Raw genomic sequence first — 24,739 nt, forward strand, 5'->3', positions numbered from 1 at the left:
TTGCATTTCTTTCTGTCCAGTTCATATAGATGTTTCCAGTAGTTGTATCAGTTATATATGTATGCTTACCTTTAGAGTTTGAGTGTAGCTTTTTGCAGGCTTCTCATGTCAAATTATGACCAAAGTTCACTTTAAGTAAAGAAAGATGTTAGAGGTAATATTTGCATATTTAGCGTCAGGGAGTCTCTTTCATGTGAACAATACATTCAACCCTTTTTATTCCCTATACAAGTATTATATCTGTATGGAAAGTGCTTCATAAGTATGTCAAGCTCATAGTTTTAAGTAACCTACAACTAACATAATGTTGATAAAAACAATATTTGTAATATTGTGATTGTATACTACCAAATGTAAAGTCCATCAAAATGTAAAAATTATTAATACAAACAAATCTTTAGTTTGTAATTTATAAACCGACGTATTCAGAAGAATAATCTGTATGATGTCCTGAAACTGTGTTATTTCTAGGGATTGTGTTTGATTATTCGATGCTGAATAAATATTATTATTATTATTATTATTATTATTATTATTATTATATGTTGATTGGCTTTTTGATATTTTTCCAGGTTCCTGGCTGGAAAAAACTTCACCTCAGAGTTTTTCTTTGTGAAACTGGCGATCAGCAACTAGCAAATTTATCTTCGTCTCTTGACTCTGCAGATACATCGTCAACTCCACTTAAGGGTGAACAGCGTTTGCGTGAATTGCTGCAGATGCTCCGTATTGCTGCCACAATACATTTGGTACTGCATTTTATAATAATATTAATTTTAAGTGTACCTTTAGGAATTTTAATATTGGACATGGTAAAAAAAAAATTTGTGGCAACTCAGTGCATTCTTAAATAACATTCTTAGCTCAGAAGTGAAGAATCAGAACAGCTTACACTGTCAGTTTACAAACTTTTTGGAGGCCATTGTTTATATGAATAAAAGCTTCTCATTGTTCAAGTTGCATAAATTCAAATAAAATACTCAAGCTTTTGATGGCTATCTGCGCCGCCAGTGGCAAAAGTAAAAACTAGGCTGCGGAGGTTGCTATGGTCGTCTCTGATTGGTTCCAGAGGCTGCAATCGTGCCTATGTAAGTAGAATACAGTACCAGCCCTGGCAGTCAGTGGTTTTTTTACTCCCGAGTGGTTTTTACTCCTCTGGACGATGGTGGAGACAGCTGTCAAAAGCTTGAATATTTTATTCAAATTGATGTGGCTTGAAAACTAAGATGATTTTATTTAGACATGTCACTGTGAAAGACGCGAATGATGCTACTGTTTAAGTGTATCAGAATTTTAAATATGCTATCTTTGTATTTATGGACCTTATAGGCTTTCTGGTGAATAATCTTGACTCATTCAGAAAGATTTGCGGCAATTTCTCAGTTAAGACTACAGTAGGCTCATGGACTGTGATAGGCCTTGTAGACCAAGAATATTTTTTTAAAGCTCAGAAGCTGTTTGTGTCTATTTTCTTCACAGTGATATTAACTTAGTTGTTTCAAACTCATCTCTCTATTCACAACTGTTGGGCAACCTCAAATCAACTCCTCTGGATGGTGCTGCCGAGAAATTGAACACTAAATGCTAACTTTTGACCAACTTTTGTTGAACACACAATATTGTAGATTGATGTACTGCTTGTTTTCTTTTCTTTTTATTACATTACTCGAAATGTAAAGAAATGTCAGCAACTTGTCACTTAGCACCATCAGAACTCATTTCAAGAAGCGTAGCAGTTTCATAGAGATAATTCTACATCTACATCTACATGACTACTCTGCAATTCACATTTAAGTGCTTGGCAGAGGGTTCATCGAACCACAATCATACTATCTCTCTACTATTCCACTCCCGAACAGCGAGCGGGAAAAACGAACACCTAAACCTTTCTGTTCGAGCTCTGATTTCTCTTATTTTATTTTGATGATCATTCCTACCTATGTAGGTTGGGCTCAACAAAATATTTTCACATTCGGAAGAGAAAGTTGGTGACTGAAATTTCGTAAAAAGCTCTCGCCGTGACGAAAAACGTCTATGCTGTAATGACTTCCATCCCAACTCGTGTATCATATCTGCCACACTCTCTCCTCTATAACGCGATAATACAAAACGAGCTGCCCTTCTTTGCACCCTCTCGATGTCCTCCGTCAATCCCACCTGGTAAGGATCCCACACCGCACAGAAATATTCTAACAGAGGACGAACGAGTGTTCTCAAAGTAACTTTCTGTAACCATTTATAGTTTGCATTTACAGTTTTTGAAACACATGGCAGAGAAAGACCTTAGTTTGTTCATCTTACTATAGATAGAGAAATGATATGCTTTTGAACAACACTATCTTTAACCATTTGAGTGTCAGAAGTGTAAACTTTCCTTCAGGTCCCATTTTCGATAAGCATTCACCAGAACTGGAAAATGAGATTACTAAATTTTTCACATTTAAGTTCGAAATTTTTTTTGTGCTGCCACTCCTTCTATTGTGTGCAAGAGTGCCTCATAATAATTTAGACTCTCTCACTGTTTTATTTTACTTATTTGTAGGGACAGGAAAATTTTGCAAAAACAATAATGCAACAAATTAGCAGTTTTGCGCCAGATAATGTGAAATAACTGAATTTTATATGTTGTAAAATTTGAAATTTTGGCACATAAAAAAAGGTATAAATCTTGTAAATCACTGAAGAGCAAAGACGAAGTGGTGCAAGGTGCACACAACCTGTACCACCTTTCAGTGGAAAGATGTAATGTGGTCTACTTCTAAACTGTTCTGTACCACGTCTTGTGGCAGCTCAATGCATTGTCAGTTTACAAACTTTGTGGAGGTCATTGTTTAAAGGTTTCAGAATTTTAAATCTGCCAGCCCTGTATTTTTAGTCCCTTATGGCCTACATGGTTAATAATATTTATGTAAAAAAAAAAAAAAAAAAAAAAAAAAAAAAAAAAAAAAAAAAAAACACCATCTTGTTTCAAATGCGAAGAATGGATAGTAGTTATGATATGGATTTCAGTTACTTGTTGTGTTCAGATTATTGTGTCGAGCGCTTGTGAATTCTGTCTAGTGCTTTGTTTGATGAACAGTCGCAATGTCAGTTTCACTGATTTCATGAAAGCCATTCATACAATTTTGAAGTTTCAATTAGTGACAGAACATATTTATGAGAGCGCGTCAAATGAAAACCTTCAGAGTATAATTAAAAATCAATATTTTGCCCTATTGTTCTGCAAATTGGCAGTACTGTTACCAGTTATATAAGGAATGCCCTACAGGTGGCAGCATACTACAGGTAAAGTAACTGTGGCAACAACGCCAGATCAGAATGGCTGCCCCACTTGTGACACACACCAAGGATGAACAGCTTTCTGTCATAACGTGAGCAGTGAAGGTACAAAACATGTTGAAATTCATTGGCGAATGCAGGTATTGTAATGCATTTCTATCACTGTAGCAAGTGTATGAGTGGCGTAGAAAGTTGGAAAATGTGACAGGCACTCTGCCTCCAGAACTGGCACACCACATTGTGGCACTGTAGTCTACTGCAGCAGTTGACACCACTGTGATGGAATATCACTGTGTGATGGTATATGAAATAGTCACAAACTGAACATCAGTCATGGCTCAGGACCCGAATTATTCATGAAGTGCATAAGTTTTGTAAAGTTATAACACTAACATGCTGTGAAACATGCTAATGTTACCCTCTGAAAGGAGTTTGAAGTTTGAACGCATGTCCGTCTAATGGACAAGGATATCGGACTATCATTATGAATTTGGTGAAATAACAGAAAAACCAAACGGGCCTTAATTGTGAGAGTTAATGAAAGTGGTAAAATCATAAATGAATGGAAAAAAAAGAATGGTTGCCAGCCTAATTAGGCACTTTAATTTGGAAATATATGTTTGAGGAAATTTAATACTAGTTATTGAAGTTACTTTTGTTGAGATTCCCCTTTGAATAGCAAACAGAATACAAACTGACACTGTGCACTCTGTACTGCGTGTAGCAGCAGTTACCAATAAAACGAACACACACACACACACACACACACACACACACACACACACACACACACACACACACAACCAGTAAATTATGGAGAGTAAATTTCCACAGAGCTCATACTAATGACAACCACACTCAAGAGCATTACTTAATTAAATACTGAAACATTGCTGCCTGAATTGCAGAACTAATTTTGGACATGAGGGTTTTCTATCTTGACTAACATGAAAAAAGAAAAGAAAAGAAAAACACAGAGAACCTGTGAAGCAGGTGTTCATTTAAATAATATTTACACAATCTTGCACTGTAATCTTACAAAACTACATTTCGTAATAAACTAAGGATATTTTAACGAAAGCCTATCCACCTTCACTTTTAATTGATCTTTGAATTTTTGTACTTAAACTCCCTACCTTAACAATTTCATTTGGAGTAGTTCATTAACAAAGCATACAAATGTTACTCTTACTTTAACTTTTACCTTTCCTTTTACTTCAGACAAAAAAATCACTTTTAAACACATGAATGCAAGAATTGTTCATTTAAATAAAGATATTCGGTTTTAATAGTACTTGGATGAGGACCCTGTGCAGGTTCTTGATCAGGATTGAAAATATGGCTCCAGAGATGAATTTATATTTTGTGTGATTATTACTGAAACAACACACAAATTAACTGGTCCGTGCCTATATACATTACTTAACTGAATGTATGGAGTTTGTGAAGCAGTGGCGAAGATTGGTGGCAAGCCTAATGGCGGCTAACTGTACTCATGGCTCTTGATTTTCGAATGCTCTATAGATTCTCTTCTTGGCGTTGAATTTTCAGCATATTAGAGCCATTCTATTATTCTGTGAATACCAAATAATAGCCAGATCCACATCCTAGGCAGATCCCTTATAATGCAGCTTCCAATTGCCTGTCTTAGCACCATCGAAGTGTACCATGCTGGAGCTAGCCACATAATGTGTGTCATTCACATGAAGGAGCTGCTCAGTTCGCCTGCCAAACCCACCTTTTACATCGTGCCATGCCACTTCCATTGCGGAGGGACTTCTCTACCATGTTTACATGTTACAAATACAAGTACCCTAAGTATGATCCAGCTTTTAACAAACATACTATTTTTTCTAAACTTATTCATATTATTATTATTTAAAATTTCAACATATTCTTTTGCTTTTTTCATATATATATTATAGTTTGTCTGTAAACTGAAGAGCGAGCAGTGCTTTTGGTGGGCGAAGTGGCCTTTCCTGGAAGTACGCTGCCAGCGGCCTACAAGGGCACCCAAAATCTGTTGCCCATTACCTGTCTAGTGTTGTAGATCGACATGCGATGATATACATCATTTCTGTTCGTCACATCTTAGTTGCCAGTGTCAGACAGTTAACTGCATATACCTACTGATATACTTTGATATCCGGAGGTGATGGATAATTGTCTAGCATTGCAAGAAAATGTGTAGAATACGAAGAGGAGGTGGTATTTGTGGAGTAACGAGCGTTCAGTTGTCTCTAATGTTATTACAGCGTGTATTAAAGAGGCGACCCAAAAAGAACTACACTCCTGGAAATTGAAATAAGAACACCGTGAATTCATTGTCCCAGGAAGGGGAAACTTTATTGACACATTCCTGGGGTCAGATACATCACATGATCACACTGACAGAACCACAGGCACATAGACACAGGCAACAGAGCATGCACAATGTCGGCACTAGTACAGTGTATATCCACCTTTCGCAGCAATGCAGGCTGCTATTCTCTCATGGAGACGATCGTAGAGATGCTGGATGTAGTCCTGTGGAACGGCTTGCCATGCCATTTCCACCTGGCGCCTCAGTTGGACCAGCGTTCGTGCTGGACGTGCAGACCGCGTGAGACGACGCTTCATCCAGTCCCAAACATGCTCAAGGGGGGACAGATCCGGAGATCTTGCTGGCCAGGGTAGTTGACTTACACCTTCTAGAGCACGTTGGGTGGCACGGGATACATGCGGACGTGCATTGTCCTGTTGGAACAGCAAGTTCCCTTGCCGGTCTAGGAATGGTAGAACGATGGGTTCGATGACGGTTTGGATGTACCGTGCACTATTCAGTGTCCCCTCGACGATCACCAGAGGTGTACGGCCAGTGTAGGAGATCGCTCCCCACACCATGATGCCGGGTGTTGGCCCTGTGTGCCTCGGTCGTATGCAGTCCTGATTGTGGCGCTCACCTGCACGGCGCCAAACACGCATACGACCATCATTGGCACCAAGGCAGAAGCGACTCTCATCGCTGAAGACGACACGTCTCCATTCGTCCCTCCATTCACGCCTGTCGCGACACCACTGGAGGCGGGCTGCACGATGTTGGGGCGTGAGCGGAAGACCGGCTAACGGTGTGCGGGATCGTAGCCCAGCTTCATGGAGACGGTTGCAAATGGTCCTCGCCGATACCCCAGGAGCAACAGTGTCCCTAATTTGCTGGGAAGTGGCGGTGCGGTCCCCTACGGCACTGCGTAGGATCCTACGGTCTTGGCGTGCATCCGTGCGTCGCTGCGGTCCGGTCCCAGGTCGACGGGCACGTGCACCTTCCGCCGACCACTGGCGACAACATCGATGTACTGTGGAGACCACGCCCCACGTGTTGAGCAATTCGGTGGTACGTCCACCCGGCCTCCCGCATGCCCACTATACGCCCTCGCTCAAAGTTCGTCAACTGCACATACGGTTGACGTCCACCCTGTCGTGGCATGCTACCAGTGTTAAAGACTGCGATGGAGCTCCGTATGCCATGGCAAACTGGCTGACACTGACGGCGGCGGTGCACAAATGCTGCGCAGCTAGCGCCATTCGACGGCCAACACCGCGGTTGCTGGTGTGTCCGCTGTGCCGTGCGTGTGATCATTGCTTGTACAGCCCTCTCGCAGTGTCCGGAGCAAGTATGGTGGGTCTGACACACCGGTGTCAATGTGTTCTTTTTTCCATTTCCAGGAGTGTATAACTATAATAATATTACCAGTCCCAATCAAAGGGTGGCAATTTATGCTAACGTCAGCTTCACGCAATAGGACGCATAAGGAAGGAACATGAAAATAAGCCGCATGAATTACTGGAATTGCCACGAAGGAAAACTAGTAATTTTGGGAGAAAACCCATCGTTATAGACAGTTTGAAAAACGTGTAAAACCTTTGATGCTTATGGAACACTAAATCTCTATCTCGGTCACTATTCACCTGATTCTAAGACAAATTGCTTAAAACATGTGCCCAATAGCCATTCCAAACACTGCTGGATTTTTTTTTTGAAACGTGCACACTTCTAAGCAAAAAGCTTGACCTACGAGGTGCGTTCACATACTAATTTTTATTTTTTGGAAGAAACTTTGTTAATCTACAGCAATGTTATCCTCTTCAAAATATTCCTCATTACATACTGTACACTTATGCCAGTGCTTTTTCCAGTTTCCGAAACAATTTACGAACTTTTTCTTTGGGATAGCTTATAGGTCTCTTAACTGTGCATTTTTAATCCCATCCATGCTTGTAAAACCGCTGTGGTTTAAGGCTTGCTTTGAAATGTTTGTACCACTTGTATGCCCTTGGTTTACTCATAACAAGTTCACCAAAAGCAATATTTAACTTTTCTAAAAAATTTCATACACTTTATTCCATTCTTATGACAAAATTTAATGCAGGTTCCCTAATCTATTTTTATACAAAACAGATATTCGTTTGATGCTACCACAACACATGTAACCTTCTTGTCAGCTGACAACAATATGCAAAACATTGTACACATACTTTTGAGACATGTTTACGAAGACAGTGATAAAGGAGGAGTGCAAATCGGACTAATACGACACACAAAATTATAAATTTCTGCTTACTTTTTAAACACTCTTTGTGTTGCAAGAATTGTTAAGATTCAATGCAGTTGAGTTGGGGTTGGGTTGTTTGGGGGAGGAGACCAGACAGTAAGGTCATTGGTCTCATCGGATTAGGGAAGGACGGGGAAGGAAGTCGGCCATGCTTTTTCACAGGAACCATCCCGGCATTTGCCTGGCGCAATTTAGGGAAATCACGGAAAACCCAAATCAGGATGGCCGGACGCGGGATGGAACCGTCGTCCTCCCGAATGCAAGTCCAGTGTGCTAGCAACTGTGCCACCTCGCTCAGTTTCAGTGCAGTCCCTCAAAGAAAACTTCTACCTTTTAGTAGAAACACAAAGTAGGAACAAACCTTAAATTCTAAATATTGATTGCTTTATATGGGGTTTGTTTTACGAATAGCAATAGAGGAACATACATTCACATGAACAGCCATTTGGTCCTATGTTTGTAGTAGCAACCTGACTTCCATTCTTATGTTAATATTATTTACTCTATAATTTTGTGTTTCAAAAGTAGCTATCACTTTTTGTATTCCTTATGGTCTTAATGCATTTGTCTAAAAATAAATGCAGCCGCGACGTATCTGTACATGGTGTCATCACAGATTTAAAGCGTGAGTCGTGGCAGGGCCGGTACTACGTTGTGAAACAGCCTGTAGAAGCTCCTTGTGAGATAGCTGGGATGGCAGAGTGGGGACTCGCTCGCTCGCTTTTCAGTTTACCGACAGACTATACAAAACTATAATTTTCGTGCCATATATCAGAGTTTAAACGACACAGAATACATACTTCATAAGTTGTAAATACATAGTTACATAAAATAAACCTAATTCTAATCGATATAAGTGTTACAAAGTGTCTGCAAGATGGGTGCCTTGGCAACTTTCACCAGAAGTGAAAGAGCAACACATTCATATCTGTGAAGAACTTCTGTGGTGTTTTGAAGCAGAAGGTGATGGCATCTTTGTGAGAATAATTACAGGAGACAAAATCTGATTACAGTACCACCAACACGAAACAGGGAGCAAGCAAGGAATGGTGCCATTTCTTATTAGCAAAACCCAGTAGGTTACAGGTGCAGCCATCTACAGGGAAAGGTTTGCCGACACACTTTTGGGATGAATGAGGAATTGTCTTGGAACACTACACAGCTAGGGGAACCACCATCACAAGTGCGTCATATTCTAATATGTTAAAAAAATCTGCTTTGGTGTGCAGTGAGATCAAAGCAATGTGGCCTTCTGACTACAGGTGTCATTTAGCATGATTAAAATGATTGGCCTCATATTGCCAGTGCAATACTTGCAACCATTGATGACATGCACATTGATAATTTGCCACATTGGCTATACTCAGCAAACCTCACACCAAGTGATTACTCCATGTTTGGACGACACCTAGAGTTTATGGGAGGAAAGAAAATTTGGTTCTGATGAAGAGGTGCAGCAAGCGAGCATGAGTGGTTGTGAACCAAAAAAAAAAAAAAAACTTTTTCAGAGGTATCTATGCATTTTCTGTGCTCTGGAGGAAGTGTTTTGAACAACAGGGAGACTGCATCAAGAAATGACACACTTTTGTTCCACTTTTGTTCATTAAATGAAAATTTAAAAATAAGTTTTTCATTTGACTCTTAACTTGTACATTGGAGCTGTTATTAATATTGCCTCCAATAATAAAATCACCTAAAGACGATGTGAATACTGCTTGTAATACTAGCTTTCATACAACATTTTTTTTTAATGGATGAATCAGTCCATCATAATATGCCAATGCACTTCATTCACTAGGGAAGATGAATTTTGATGACAGTAAGTCTTTATTTCTGCAGATAATTTGTGCTCATAGTGGTAGCTCAAAAGTTAAGTAAAAAGAGTAAATCTATTGTCAACCTATGGATGGTTGAACTTTATAGTGTGCTTCACTAGGTGTATACCTACTGTAACTGGTTTGCACTTCCCTATTTTTTCACTTACATCAACCAAAGTAAGAAGTGAAAGTTACTCTCTGTTTGAGGAAAACATTCTAGTTAACAGTCCCTGTGTCCCCTTTCACCTCAGAGTTCTTCATTGATGTATGCCTAAGAGCTACAAGGGTCGATCAAATATAAATGGGATTTTATTTTTTATTTAAATTCATTTATTGAAAAACTCAAGGCAATTATAATTTATTTTTCCGCATAGTCTCCTGCTTTGGAAATGCATTTGCCCCAGTGTATGGGCAGGTTTTTAATGCCCTCATCATAAAAAGAACTGGGTCATGTCATCAGCCAGTTGCACACGAAGTCATCTTCAAATTGTCACCCTCCTAGAGCTTCTTTAAGCGGTCTGAATAAATGGAAATTGCAGGATGATAAGTCCGGGCTGTAAGGAGGATGAAAAAGTGTAATTCAGTACATTTCCTTTAGCTTGGGGACAGTTAGAGATGCAGTATGGGGTTGCGCTTTGTTGTGTAGGAGGATGACCTGTCGAGTCAATTGGTCTCGCCTTTTGCAGCGGTATGCAATCCTCTCCTTGTTAAACAGTTTCCAGTAATAAGCAGCATTGACTGTGCATCGCTCATGCAAAAAATCAATCAGCAAATGCCTCTCTGATCGAAAAAAATGGTTGAATGAACTTTGCCAGCTGACAGTCAAGTCTTGGCTTTCACTGGTGCTGCCTCCCCTTTCCTCCCCCACACTTCACTGGCTTGTTTGGATTCTGGAGTGTAGTGGTGAACCCATGTTTTGTCACAGGTGACAATCTCACTCAAAAATGCATCACATTCTTCTGCAAACCTTGCTGTAAGCATTTTCAGTCTAAAGTTTAGGGACCCATCTGGAACACACTCTATGGAACTGTAGGTCGTTTGTGATGATTGCTTGACAACTCCCAAAACTGATTCCAACTTTTTGTGCAATTTCTGATACTGTTGCTCATCGATTGTCGTCAATAATGTCTTTAACTGACAAATGTTTTTGTCTGTAGTGCTGGTCCAAGGATGGCGATCATGTTGCTAATTTTCCACACTTTTTATGCCAGGCAAACACACGTGTCCCTAGTAATGTTTCATCACTTAACTGTGCAGTCAATCTTTGGCAAATTTCCACCACTGTAACTCCTTCTTGAGCAAGAAATATGATGATTATGATTGCGCAATGGAGGGGTGCACCTGTTCCTCAGAGATCATGAGTGTTACTGATGAAACGGTGGGAAATATCTAACAGCTTGCTCTCCTCACTTCTAAAGGTCCCACCTAAGCATAGCAGAAGAGTGGGGCCAGTCCTACGAACTGTTGATGTTCAGGAACAAAAATCTCTCTTATATATGATCCCCCCCTCATATGAAAGCTACCACCCTCCTCTGCCTGACAGGCATTTTGCTTTTCCTCCTTCAGTTTATTAATTTGTTTCTTTTCTCTTGCCAACACTGAAGAGAGCACATTTGCTGACAACATTGTTTACATTTGCTGATACATTTTTATTTGCTCTGATACCTTTACTTACACTTTTATTGAATGCCTATTTCCCTTGATGCATTGATGATATACATGGGGATGTGCACGCTTCCTGTGCACACTACCAAAGAGAACCCAAACTAAAAATATAAAAGAAATATATGCTAATGGATTTATGACACAGAGCAAGTGAATCTCAAATAAATATTTCTGGTTACTGATTGCTCTTGTAAGTATTTAAGTGCATCAAAGTAAGTTACACTCTGCCTTTCAGTTTACTGCTTTCGTAATTTGGGTGGTGTTCATGCCAGCTAATTAAACACACACACACACACACACACACACACACACACACACACACACGAGGCTTTCACTGTCGTATTTTGTCATTTGTAAGGAAAATGGTGGAATGTTTAGTTCCACCTTCCCCCCCCTGCTGGTCCGGGGGTTAGAATAGGCCCGAGGTATTCCTGCCTGTCGTAAGAGGCGACTAAAAGGAGTACCTCCCCCTCAAGGGGGTAGTTAGCGCCTGCATCCGGAGACGGGCGGTTTCACGACCTATATTTGCGTTCATTTTGGTTTTTCACTTCTTCTGGTTTCTTCCTTCCTTTGGTTGGTTCCTTTTTTGTTCTTCTCCATCTCACTGTCTTACTTACTCTTCTCCTTGCCTCCTCCTCCTTGCCTCCTCCTCCTTGCCTCCTCCTCCTTGCCTCCTCCTCCTTGCCTCCTCCTCCTTGCCTCCTCCTCCTTGCCTCCTCCTCCTCCTCCTCCTTGCCTTCTTGTCCTTCTCTGGTCTCCGCTTCGGCGTTTGAGACAGTATGTCCTTTCTTTCCCTCTCTCCTTTCTTTTTCCTCTTCTTCCTTCCTCCCTGTGCGTGCCTGAAAGCCGACCCACGCATTCGCACGCGTAGCCGGTGACGGGGTAACGCGTAATTCCCCGCCCTGGGTAGACAAGTAAGGCACGCACGTACCCCCTGGTAAAGACCAGGCCCAGGGAGGGGTGATTGCCTGACCTGACACCTTCCGACCATGCCGATTGGTCCCTCCATCCGTTTCTCGGGAGGTGTGACCTGAGGTGTGAACAATCACCTAAGGCGGGAGTGCCCTCTGAGAGGGTCCCCACAAGGAAGGAGTGCGCCATCGGAGACGCTGGCAATCATGGAGGATTCCTCCGCAATGGATTTCTCTTCTTCTTCTCTCTCGACTTCTGCCCACAAATGGAAATTTGACCAGCCACCAGTGACAAAAGTACTACCGCCTGCCCCACAGTTCCTCGTAGTTACTCGATCTGAGGACAGAAAGGATTTTTCCTCTGTCAACCCTTTCGTTATCCAGAAGGGCGTAGATGCCATAGCCGGATCTGTCAAGTCTTGTACCAGGTTGTGTAATGGTACCTTGTTACTAGAAACAGAGCTCCTTTCAGGCACAAAAACTGCTTCAGGCCACAATCCTGTACAAGTTCCATGTCCGGGTGGAGGCTCACCGCACTTTGAATTCGTCTCGTGGTGTGGTCTATACTAGATCACTCGATGGATTGACTGACGAGGAGATTGTCTCTCCTCGCTGAGCAGGGCGTGACGGCTGTCCATAGGGTCATGAAAGAGGTCAACAATGACCTTGTACCGACCCGGACACTTTTCTTGACCTTTGATAGTGTTCAGCTGCCGTTGCGCATCAAGGCGGGCTACGAGGTTATTTCTGTTCTGTTCGCACCTATGTTCCGACACCTATGCGCTGCTACCAGTGTCAGTGTTTTAATCACACTCGCCATTCTTGTTCCAATGCGGCTACATGTGTGACTTGTGACGTGGATGCCCATGAGGGTGACTGTCCACCTCCGTCTCCTCGTTGTGTGAACTGTCGCGGTGACCATGCAGCGTCCTCCCACGACTGTCCCGTCTACAAGGAAGAACGCTGTATCCAAGAAATTCGGGTCAAAGAGAAAGTCTCCACCTCGGCTGCTCGCAAGCTGTTCGCTAGTAGGAAGCCCACGTTGCTCCCAGTGGGGAAGTACAGTACTGTCCTCGCCTCTCCTCGGACTACCAGGGAGGTGGCGACGCAGACATGTGATCTGACCTTCAGCACTACGGTCGTCCGTTTGGCCAGTGCTAAGATTGCCCGGTCGACGTCTCGTCTTCCTCCCATCACTCCTCCGACACAAGCACATTTATCAGCTTCTGCCAGGACGAAGACCCAGAAGTCAGAAGCACGGGCCTTCAAGAAAGAACCGTCTCGTGCAGACCTTCTACATACCTCGAACCCTCAGCCATCGACCAATCCTTCCACAAAACGGCCTTCCAAGAAGGTTCATAGGAAGCACAGTTCTCCTTCCCTGCCACGGCGCATTTCTCCTCCTGCGCCCCCCAGCGGTTGCCGCCCCAGGCCGTCATCCGTTTCGCCTGGCCGCACCGCTGGTAGCTGAACATCTGGCCGTTCACCAGCAGAGGAAGCTCCCCCTCCCGGCCATCTTCACAAGATGGCCGATGAACCTTTAGAACAAATGGACGATGACTGTCCGCCTCCTGCTAGCGGCGGCAGTGCTCGCTCGAAGCCGGGCCCTCAGCGGCCTTCTAGATGACCCCTTCTTGCATCTTCTTCTTCTCACGATGGCACTTATTCACTGGAATATTCGCAGCATTCGTTCCAACCGAGAGGACTTGAAATTGCTGCTCCGCTCGCACCGTCCGCTCGTAGTAGCCCTCCAGGAAACGAAGCTACACCCATGCGATCAAATTGCCTTGGCACACTACACCACTGAGCATTTTGACTTACCCCCTGTGGCAGGTATTCCGGCTCATGGAGGGGTTATGTTGCTGGTCCGGGATGATATGTACTATGATCCCATCACATTGCACACCGGCCTGCAGGCAGTTGCCGTTCACATTACTCTCCCCAATTTTACATTTTACATCTGTACTGTTTACACTCCATCGTCGTCTGCCGTTACCAGGGCAGACATGCTGCAAATTATTGCTCAGCTCCCTGCACCATTTTTGTTAACTGGAGACTTCAATGCTCACCATCCTCTTTGGGGCTCTCCAGCATCCTGTCCGAGGGGCTCCCTGTTAGCAGACGTTTTCAACCAGCTCAATCTTGTCTGCCTCAATACTGGCGCCCCTACTTTCCTTTCAGACACAGCTCACACCTATTCCCATTTAGACCTCTCTGTATGTACTACCTAACTTGCACGCCGGTTTGAGTGGTATGCGCTTTCTGATACATATTCGAGCGACTACTTCCCGTGTGTTATCCATCTCCTGCATCATACCCCCTCTCCGTGCTCAACTAGTTGGAACATCTCCAAAGCAGACTGGAGGCTCTTCACTTCCAAGGCAACCTTTCAGGATCAAACTTTCACAAGCTGTGATAGTCAGGCCGCACACCTCACAGAAGTCATTCTCACTGCTGCTGAATATTCCATCCCTCACACCACTTCTTCTCCACGCCGCGTACCGGTCCCCTGGTGGACCGCAGCATGTAGAGACGCCTTATGTGCTCGTCGACGTGCTTTACGCACCTTTAAACGCCACCCTACAGTGGTGAATTGTATCAATTATAAACGATTACATGCGCAGTGTCATCGTATTTTTAAAGAAAGCAAGAAAGCCAGCTGGGCTGCTTTCACAAGCACCTTCAACAGTTTTACTCCTTCTTCTGTTGTCTGGGGTAGCCTGCACCGGCTATCTGGCACTAAGGTACACTCACCAGTTTCTGGCTTGACGGTTGCAAATGACGTCCTTGTGGCCCCTGAGGATGTCTCCAATGCCTTCGGCCGCTTTTTCGCAGAAGTTTCGAGCTCCACTCATTACCCCCTGCCTTCCTCCCCCGAAAACAGCCAGAGGAGGCTCGGCCACCTAATTTCCACTCCTCGAATTCTGAAAACTACAATGCCCCATTCACCATGCGGGAACTCGAAAATGCACTTGCCCGGTCACGGTCCTCCGCTCCGGGGCCTGATTCTATTCATACTCAGATGCTGAAGAACCTTTCTCCTGCAGGTAAAGGTTTCCTTCTTCGTACTTACAATCACATCTGGATTGAGGGACATGTTCCCGCATGCTGGCGCGAGTCTATTGTTGTACCGATTCCTAAGCCGGGGAAGGACAAGCACTTGCCTTCCAGTTATCGACCCATCTCGCTTACCAGCTGTGTCTGTAAGGTGATGGAGCGAATGGTTAACTCTCGGTTGGTATGGCTGCTCGAATCTCGACGCCTACTTACCAATGTACAATGTGGATTTCGTAGGTGCCGCTCTGCTGTTGACCATCTGGTTACCTTGTCGACCTTCATTATGAATAACTTCTTGCGGAAGTGCCCGACCGCAGCTGTGTTCTTTGATTTGGAGAAGGCTTACGACACCTGTTGGAGGGCGGGCATTCTCCGCACCATGCATACATGGGGCTTTCGTGGTCACCTCCCTCTCTTTATTCGTTCCTTTTTAATGGATCGACAGTTCAGGGTACGTGTGGGTTCTGTCCTGTCAGACACCTTTCGCCAGGAAAATGGGGTGCCACAGGGCTCCGTTTTGAGCGTCGCTTTCTTCGCCATAGCGATGAATCCAATAATGGATCGCCTCCCAGATGATGTATCAGGCTCCCTTTTCGTGGACAATTTTACCATCTATTGCAGTGCGCAGCGTACATGTTTCCTGGAGCGCTGTCTTCAGCGTTCTCTTGACCGTCTTTACTCTTGGAGTGTCGCCAATGGCTTCCGTTTTTCTGCCTAGAAAACGGTCTGTATTAACTTCTGGCGCTACAAAGAGTTTCTCCCACCGTCCTTACGACTCAGCCCCGTTGCTCTCCCATTCGTGGAGACAACAAAATTTTTAGGTCTTACATTTGACAGGAAACTTAGTTGGTCTCCACATGTGTCATATTTGGCTGCCCGTTGTACCCGTTCTCTAAATGTCCTCCGTGTTCTGAGTGGCACGTCGTGGGGAGTGGATCGAACCGTCCTACTTCGCCTATATCGGTCGATCGTCCGCTCCAAGCTGGATTATGGGTGCTTTGTATACTCCTCTGCACGGCCGTCCACCTTACGCCGCCTCAACTCCATACAACATCGGGGTTTACGGCTTGCGATTGGAGCATTTTATACTAGTCCCGTCGAGAGTCTTCACGCTGAAGCCGGTGAATTGCCACTCACCTTCCGGCGCGATATACTGCTTTGTCGTTACGCCTGTCGGCTTCTGTCAATGCCCGACCACCCATCGTATCGTTCCTTTTTTGACGACTCTCTCGACCATCAATACGGGTTGTATGTCTCTGCCCTGCTGCCCCCTGGAGTTCGCTTTTGTCGCCTCCTTCAACTCCTTGATTTTTCACTCCCTGCAACCTTTAGAGTGGGCGAGAGCCACACGCCACCTTGGCTCCAGGCTCAGGTTCGCGTTCACCTTGATCTCCGCTCGCTCCCAAAGGAGGTTATCCCCGGTTCAGTATACCACTCCCATTTTGTCGAACTTCGTTCGAAGTTCATTAATATGACCTTCATTTATACAGATGGCTCTAAGACCAATGACGGGGTCGGGTGTTCTTTTATTGTTGGAGCACAAAGTTTCAAATACCGGCTACATGGCCATTGTTTGGTCTTCACAGCTGAGTTCTTTGCCCTCTACCAGGCTGTTCTTTACGTCTGCCACCACCGATATTCTGCTTATGTCATCTGTTCCGATTCTCTGAGCGCCATCCAGAGCCTCAGTGATCCGTATCCGGTTCACCCTTTCGTGCACCGGATCCAACGCTCTCTTCAGCAGCTGGTGGACGACGGGTCTCCAGTTAGCTTTATGTGGGTTCCTGGCCATGTCGGTATCCCTGGGAACGAAGCTGCAGATGCCGCGGCCAAGGCTGCGGTCCTCCAGCCTCGGACGTCTTCTTGTTGTGTCCCTTCATCAGATTGTAGCACGGTCATTTGTCGGCACATTTTATCGCTGTGGCATGCCGATTGGGCTGCACTTAGGGACAACAAGCTTCGGGCCTTGAAACCTCTTCCCGTAGCTTGGACGTCCTCCTCACGTCCTTCTCGGCAAGAGGAGGTCGTTTTGGCCTGGCTACGAATTGGACACTGCCAGTTCAGCCATCGCCATCTGCTGACGGTAGCGCCGGCGCCGTTCTGTCCATGTGGGCAATTGCTGATGGTCCGCCACATTTTAACGTTCTGTCCGGATTTTACTACGCTGCGTCTTGATCTTGGCCTGCCATGTACTCTGGATGCCATTTTAGCGGATGACCCAGGAGCTGCTGCTCGTGTTCTTCGTTTTATCAACTTAACACACCTGTCTAAGGACGTTTGATTATGCTGTAGTTTTTTAATCCTATGTCTGTTAATACGTCTTATATAGTGTTGTCCCTTTTAGTTGCTGTTTTAACCTTGTGCCTCGCGGTACATTCCTAAATTAGTCAGGGCGCTAATGACCATTGTAGTTGTGCGCCCTAAAACCACAAAAAAAAAAAGTTCCACCTTCTAAAGACTTTGTAAATTGTATATTAGGTTGTTTTACACCATGTGCGATTGTGTGAGACTGCTAGCAGTGTGTGCTATTTGAAATGATAATGTACGTGTTTATGGTATGCTGAAATTTCATTCACCTAATGTTTAGTAAACGTCTTTTACACAGGAATCAATCTTTCTTATAAAGTACTTACCTTTTGTCTCTGCCAAAATATGTATAATCAGTTGAGGTAAAGGAACATACCAATGGAGGTCTGTGAATTTATTTGGTTGGAAAACTGACTGTACTTTGAAAGGCAGTTTTTATACAGTTTGTTTGTGAAAGATATTTGTGTGGATTAGAGGAGGAGTATGTTAAACAGCTTTTAGATAAACACACCTAATCCAAAAATTTGTATTATTTGATGCATTATTGAATTTTTCTGTTTTTTGTTTTTCTAAACTTGTGTGCTTCCCATTACAAGACAGTAATATATCTTTAGGTCTGCAGTTTGTATTAACTGTACACTAATTGTTATTCACAGATACCATCTTACTCAGAATTGTATGTTACGTGGAGAAGCTCATCTGTCAGTGGATATCAATCAGCATCAGAAAGCAGTGCCACTGAGTATAATTCTCATAGAGCAAATCTGCTATATTTGCAAAGGTAAATATCTTTTCGTTATGAAAGTTGTGAATTCTTCCCTGACATTTCAGATGTGCTGATTGCTACACAACACATTACTGACTTATTTGTGCATTCATTTAGTACATTTAAAACACTTGTAAATTATGATCTACATTGCCTATGATAATAAGAAAAGCATGCCTTAATTTAGAACATAAAAATACATTCTCTCTCTCTCTCTCTCTCTCTCTCTCTCTCTCTCTCTCTCTCTCTCTCTCTCTCTCTCTCTCGCTCTCCCCCCCCCCCCCCCCCCCCCACCAGTGTTTTCACTTTTAAATGCTTGTTTGTAGTACTCATAGTCTGCCTCATGAAGCTGCCACGTCTGTTTGTAGTTTTATTGTCAAATGAAATTTTGTGTTGATGCAGTTAGTGAAATTATGTATAAGTTGTGGTCTACATAGTCTGACAATAAATAAAAGTAATGATTTTTCAAAATTTAAGAGTTTTGTCAAGTTGTATCTTACTTCATGCAGAAACCTTGCAAATTTTATGTTTTTTCAGTGAAATGTGCTATACATTTTACCAATTACAACTTTTTTGTTTTTGTTCAGTGTTAATCAGATCATAAACCAGAATTCATCAGAGACAGCAGCAACATTTATCTACCTTCCACCTCCTCCATCTTCAGTAACAGTTGAAGAAAGTGAAGTATATCCAAAATATTTAGAACTGTTGACAACATTGACTGAAAACCTTCCACCAACAGTATTGGTACATGGGGTGCATGCTGTCACATCAACTGCCTTCTGAAAACTTTCTATGAGAAGAAAAAAATGTGATATCATGTGTATTTGTTTTAATTTATGATCATTATATTTAATCGGAACCAGCTAATATATTTTGGATAATGCAATGTACAGAACACACATATTTATACCTGTGTGGATAACCACAAAAACGATTTTATCTAGATTATACAAACACAATTGTTTTGGTTGAATTTTATAAGATATTAGCTACTGCAAAATACTGACACCTACTCATATGCAATGATCAACACTGGAAAATTTTTTTTTGCATGAACCATGTGAAAAATGTGCTAATGTGGGTGAAAGAGTAGAGACTCAAAAACAAAGTAGAAATCTAAGTAATTTTATCCTGTTAAAGAAAGCACACAAAGATGTATATGGTAGTCAATCATTGTTAAATAAATGGTAGTAATGTGGTCATGCTTCATACCACTGTAGAATGTGACAGGCTAATTATTTGAAGGTGGATGTATGGCTGAAAAGTGGTTTACACTTAATTATTTTGTTTTCTCATAAAATCTCCTCTTCAGCTGCTCTGTGGCAACTTTTTTGACCCTCAGTGTCAGAACACTCTGCTATATTAACAGTTTACTTTATTATCAATTTTGAGAAATTTATAAGTAATATTTTTCTGTGGCTTGTGCTGGAGTGTCTGTGGAATGTGCTGTTTGTTGTAGTTTCCTCCACTTATAAAGTAATTCCAAATTTCTAAACACTGAGCATTGAGCATATTAAAATATTTGTGTGTGCTGCTTATCATTAGTCAACTTAGAGACAGTTATGCTGAATGAGGGAACATAAATATTGTAAGAAGCATTTGGTGAATCGAGAGAAGCTGAAAATGGTGCTAAAACTTAAGCATACAGTGGATTTCCAGTGATGTTTTAGCAGAACTCAAGCTCTACTGTCAGTTGGTTCCTTTGATCAGAAGGCTAGTTGAGTAAAGTAATATTTTTTGGAAGAAAAATGCTAAAGGTGTTGTTTTATATTGAAGGTCTTTAGGGATGTAGGCCTATAGTTGTAACAGTTCTGTTGACTGGGATAGTAACAACAATATTTGTCATGTGGAATACTCAGAAGAGAATATAAATTTGAAATATGATCTGTATAAGGTCAGCTTAATGGCTAAGTGTACTGGAGATCCATTGGTATAGTAGAGAATTCATGGTTATATAAAAAAAAGCAATTTTCCTACTTGATGTGCCCTGTGTTTGTGCCAAGATGCTTGACGAAGTTTTGTAATCAGTATTCTCTGGCTTTACTTCAGTCATATAGGCAATGCATTATAATCATCGTTGTTGAGGCAGTTTTTGAAATTGTAGCAGCTTATAAATTTAGAAGCATTGTAGCTCTACCAATACTCCTTTGCTAACACGCAGAATTCTGCATCCTTGTAATTAGCTGGAACCTGTGTTGGGAACTTCAGCAATGTCATGCAGCAATGCCTATCATTACAGTCGTGACATTTTCCACCATAATATTTTATATGCAGTCAAAGTACTATTAATTTTTTTGATCTAGTCTCAGTGGTGGTAATTTTTAAAATTCCATGACAAGACACAACTCACATATACTTAATGACCAGATTTAATCATACTTCAATGTTGGTGTTCACAGAATATTTTAATGCTTTCTTTCCAAACTTAAAAGAAAAATTCTTCTTAAGCATTAAGTCTGTTTTTATGCTGGCTGTCCACATTGATTAAAAGTAATATTTGTTTGTTCCAGTTCAAATGACTATAGTGTTACTGCCACATAAAAACAATAAGAAAAGTTTTTGGCTTGTACATGTGACTTCTATATCAGTTGATCAAGTCATTAGCATTGTTCTAAATTCAGTCTTAACTGTTGACTTTTGGTTGATAGTGAAACCATAATATTCATTGCCTTCCATTCATTTTCTGGCTCTTCTTATTGACTGTTTTGTAAATTAAGAAAATATTTTCTTTCTCAATTTGTACTTTTGTCTATGTATCAGATCCAGGTCCATCCAGGATCACAGTGCCTTTCCTTGTAGGTTTAATGTGAGAAGAAGGTCCAGTGCACACTGAATGTTGCAATATTGCTAATAAAGCCTTAAGAGGTCATGTTTTCAGTGTTGCCATTTGTAGAATAAACATGACATTATTAATCATCTATATCATTGCTGATTATTGCTAATATGACGTGGGTGTCCCAAAAGTAAGTGTAAATAAACTTTTGAGAGGCTTATGATTAAAAAGAAAACGCATGTGTCTGAGACCACCTGTGGAATGTCATTGAGATTTTGCAGATCCTGTCAGACAGCACAGGGTATGTGTGCTCTCTCTAATGAGGGTAGACATGTAAAACCAAAGAGTTTATACAGAGTATGAGAATAATATCTGATATTATATACCATGTTGTAGTATTTTACAAATTTTTTTATATGTGAAGTGTATTTTTACAGTGTAATTTGGTGTATGTATTTGATATTTTTGTCCTATAATTTTTGCTTATATGCAGATAATAAAAAGGGTGCTCCAGAGGAATCTGTGGGCTAAGTTGGAAACAACCTGTTTTACAGGGATCAAAATGTAAACTGAAGATGCAGTTATTATTTTTATGCACGTGGTCCAAGAAAAACAGAGGAAGAATTTGTATGACATTTAGATAACTGTTTTTGAGATGCATTTAGTATTTTCAATCATGCCAGTCTCTCACAGCTGTTTTTTGTGTGTGAGAATTGTCATGTAGGATACTGTTTTGTTTGTCTTTAAGTTTGAAGAGTTGAAACTGGTGTTAAATTTTTACATATTGCTGTGACAATGTCTTAATTGAACAAATTACTTCAGTTAGGAAAAAGTGGCATGCCTTAAAGAATTTTTATGTCATATTCATTTATGTCTTCCTTAGAGCAATAAATTTTTGAAATAAGAAAATTGAATTATATAACTGTAGGTAGTCCTTACAAAATATATCTGTTGTGCCTCATATATGCAGCTTTTTAAAAATTGTTAAGATGCTGCCTAATGGTGTGGTGTTTATTCTGTTCAAGAGCTTCCCAGTGCCAATTAAAGTGTTACTCATTTAGTGTCCCTAGAATTATTATACAATCCTATTGGGTCTATAACTACTATTCTGCATCATATAAATGAGTGGGAGACCACCCTTCTTTCATGATTGATTGATGGGCAGCCAACAAGCACTCACCATGAAGTGGCAACACACTGATTATTGACCATCTTGCCACACTGTAAAGTACATGAAGGTAACTTTAAAAACTTTTACTGTTCTGCATTAACAGTATGTTGTTTGGACTTAAAGATACATGTATATCAATAAGAATACATCCTACGGTGCACTGCCGATGGGTCAGTTGTACAAGTAAGGAAGCTCCTTAATGTAAAATGCTTTACAAGTACTCAGTTACTATCTCTCTCCACACAGCATTGAATTATAGCAAATGGGTGAAAAGCTTTCTCATCTTCTGTGAATTTTGTAAATGAATATTTGACTATGACTGTTAGTACTCCTGAGAGTGGTTTTATAATATCAGTTCCAGTCGCATACTAAATTCCAACCTTCAATTCCAAATTAACTAGGAAAAAATATATAGTCTGTTCTCGCAAACTGTTGAAATTTGTATATGGTATTATTATTTTGAAGGGCATCATTTTCTCTGAGAGAATACTTCAATATTGTCTAGATGCTGGCAATTAGCAGCTAGCAGTGTGGTCGGGGACCCACTACCCCTATGAAGTTGACACTTGCGCTGGCTGTACTATGCTGCTCAGTTTTCTGGATACCTCAAACAGATAAGACAGCAAACAATATTAACACAATTGTAAAATATGTGATAATATTATAACAAGCAGGACAGATTTTCGCTTACATTTAAGGTAGGGATATTATGTACACACACATGAAAATACACCTTTTATGGGAAGAAAACCACACATCCAGAGTTTTATTCGCATGCACATGACGTACTAATACACATGCTGGCCTTCTAAATGAATAAGCCATAACGACTATGGTTCTACTCGAACAATTGATGCACAATTACTGTAGCAAATAAAAATATGAAATATTGTGTGATATGTACAGACACAATCTTCGTGCGTATGTGTGCACAACTTTCTCACCATGAAGTATTTTTCAACACAGTTATGTACAGATTTTTCACAAGAATTTTAAATTGCACCATCCCTTAGAAAGATAAAGTTTGTGTCACAAGTTAATCAGTTCTTTATGCTAGACCATTTTGTATAAATTTAATATTTGTAACAATGCCAAGTTGGTGCTTCTTTTTTTATTTCTTTGTTGAGATAGATCTCTGTACAAACTGACATCTCAAGGAGCTGTAATATGGGCTTAAATTTTTACTGATTCAACCTGAATCTCATATGTTAATTATAAACACTAAGTTAAGGCTCCTAACTGTCTTCAGCACAGGGTTTCTGCTGTTTATGGTTGACAATTTACTTGTGTAAAGTGTAAACTGAGTATAAAGTTCAACAAGTTGAAACCTTATCCCACCATTTTCTTTTGGACACAAAACCACCTCCAGGGTAAGGCCAAATTGTGGCACAGTTACTGTCTTACCTTCGTACTTAAAGAAGTTTAATCTAATATGGTGTGTCACCATTGCACCTTATCTGCATGAACATCAGACATTTTTCTTCATGTGTGTTTAAAAAGTTTGAATGAGTTGTTCGATCTCACCGTGTGACTGGTGATGTAGAGGAGGAGACAGCAGGTGTGGAATGCTGTTTGTGCAGCAGAACTCACCAAAAACCTGGAAGTAAAATTGTGGTCCATTGTCTGACACCATTGTGAGAGGAAGTCTTTCAACAGCAAAAATTCTGCTGAGTTCAGTGGCCATAGCCGCTGTATGCGTGAACCAACCATTTGGAAACTTTGAGTATGCATTGAGGCCAATCAGCCAAGTAGTATTCAGCAAAGGACTCGCAGAGTCGACATGAAGTTTAATTTGTGAGATGCCCCAGTGTCCTTGGTACAAGAGCCATAAGATCTTCAGATGCAGACTTTGTGGCGGGAGTACTGGGAGACCAATGACCTAGGGTTAGTAGGATAACTCCGTCCACCAGGATGAACTCCATCCACCAGTATGAGCCAGTGGCGGAGGTGGGGTTGAAATCCTGTCCGGTAATGTGGCCTGGCCAGCCCTGTTGTATGTATCACCAGGCCTGTTATAACATGGTGTCTGTTGTGCCTAGGAATCCTGCATATTTGGTTCGCTAGACAAACCACCGAACAACTCTTATTAATGAGTTTTATTACAACAAGACAAGTACAAATACTTAACTTTGATAGATGTCACAAGCAAAGGGTGATATACAAAATAATCAGTCTTCTTCAGAATAGACAAACACAAGTCTGTGGTACATAGAGATTTCTAATGATGAAAGGCTATGATGCGTCAACTAACAAAGTGGCTAACTTTGAAGCTGCTGACGAAGTGGGCTGCCACCAGTTAGGTGCGGCACTTATGTCTTCTTCACGTAGGGGCCGCTGCTGTCATGTTGTTGTCCTGGAAGGAGGTCAGTCAACGTGCGATTGGCTGACCTCTTCTCACAGC

At 41.6% G+C, this 24,739-nt stretch overlaps 1 protein-coding gene across 1 annotated transcript in view; it reads left to right on the forward strand.

The window, feature by feature from the left end:
• Positions 1 to 22,228, forward strand: part of LOC126298399 (solute carrier family 12 member 9) — a 131,672-nt gene extending 109,444 nt beyond the window's left edge. Inside the window, exons 13-15 of the mRNA XM_049989712.1 lie at positions 573 to 749; positions 18,282 to 18,406; positions 18,979 to 22,228. Of these exons, the coding sequence (XP_049845669.1) occupies positions 573 to 749; positions 18,282 to 18,406; positions 18,979 to 19,177 (501 nt within the window). The 3' untranslated portion in view covers positions 19,178 to 22,228. The remainder of the gene's footprint in view (positions 1 to 572; positions 750 to 18,281; positions 18,407 to 18,978) is intronic.
• The last annotated feature ends 2,511 nt before the right edge of the window (positions 22,229 to 24,739 follow it).

The sequence above is a fragment of the Schistocerca gregaria genome, chromosome X (assembly GCF_023897955.1).
Source record: "Schistocerca gregaria isolate iqSchGreg1 chromosome X, iqSchGreg1.2, whole genome shotgun sequence".
NCBI classification, from domain to species: domain Eukaryota; kingdom Metazoa; phylum Arthropoda; class Insecta; order Orthoptera; family Acrididae; genus Schistocerca; species Schistocerca gregaria.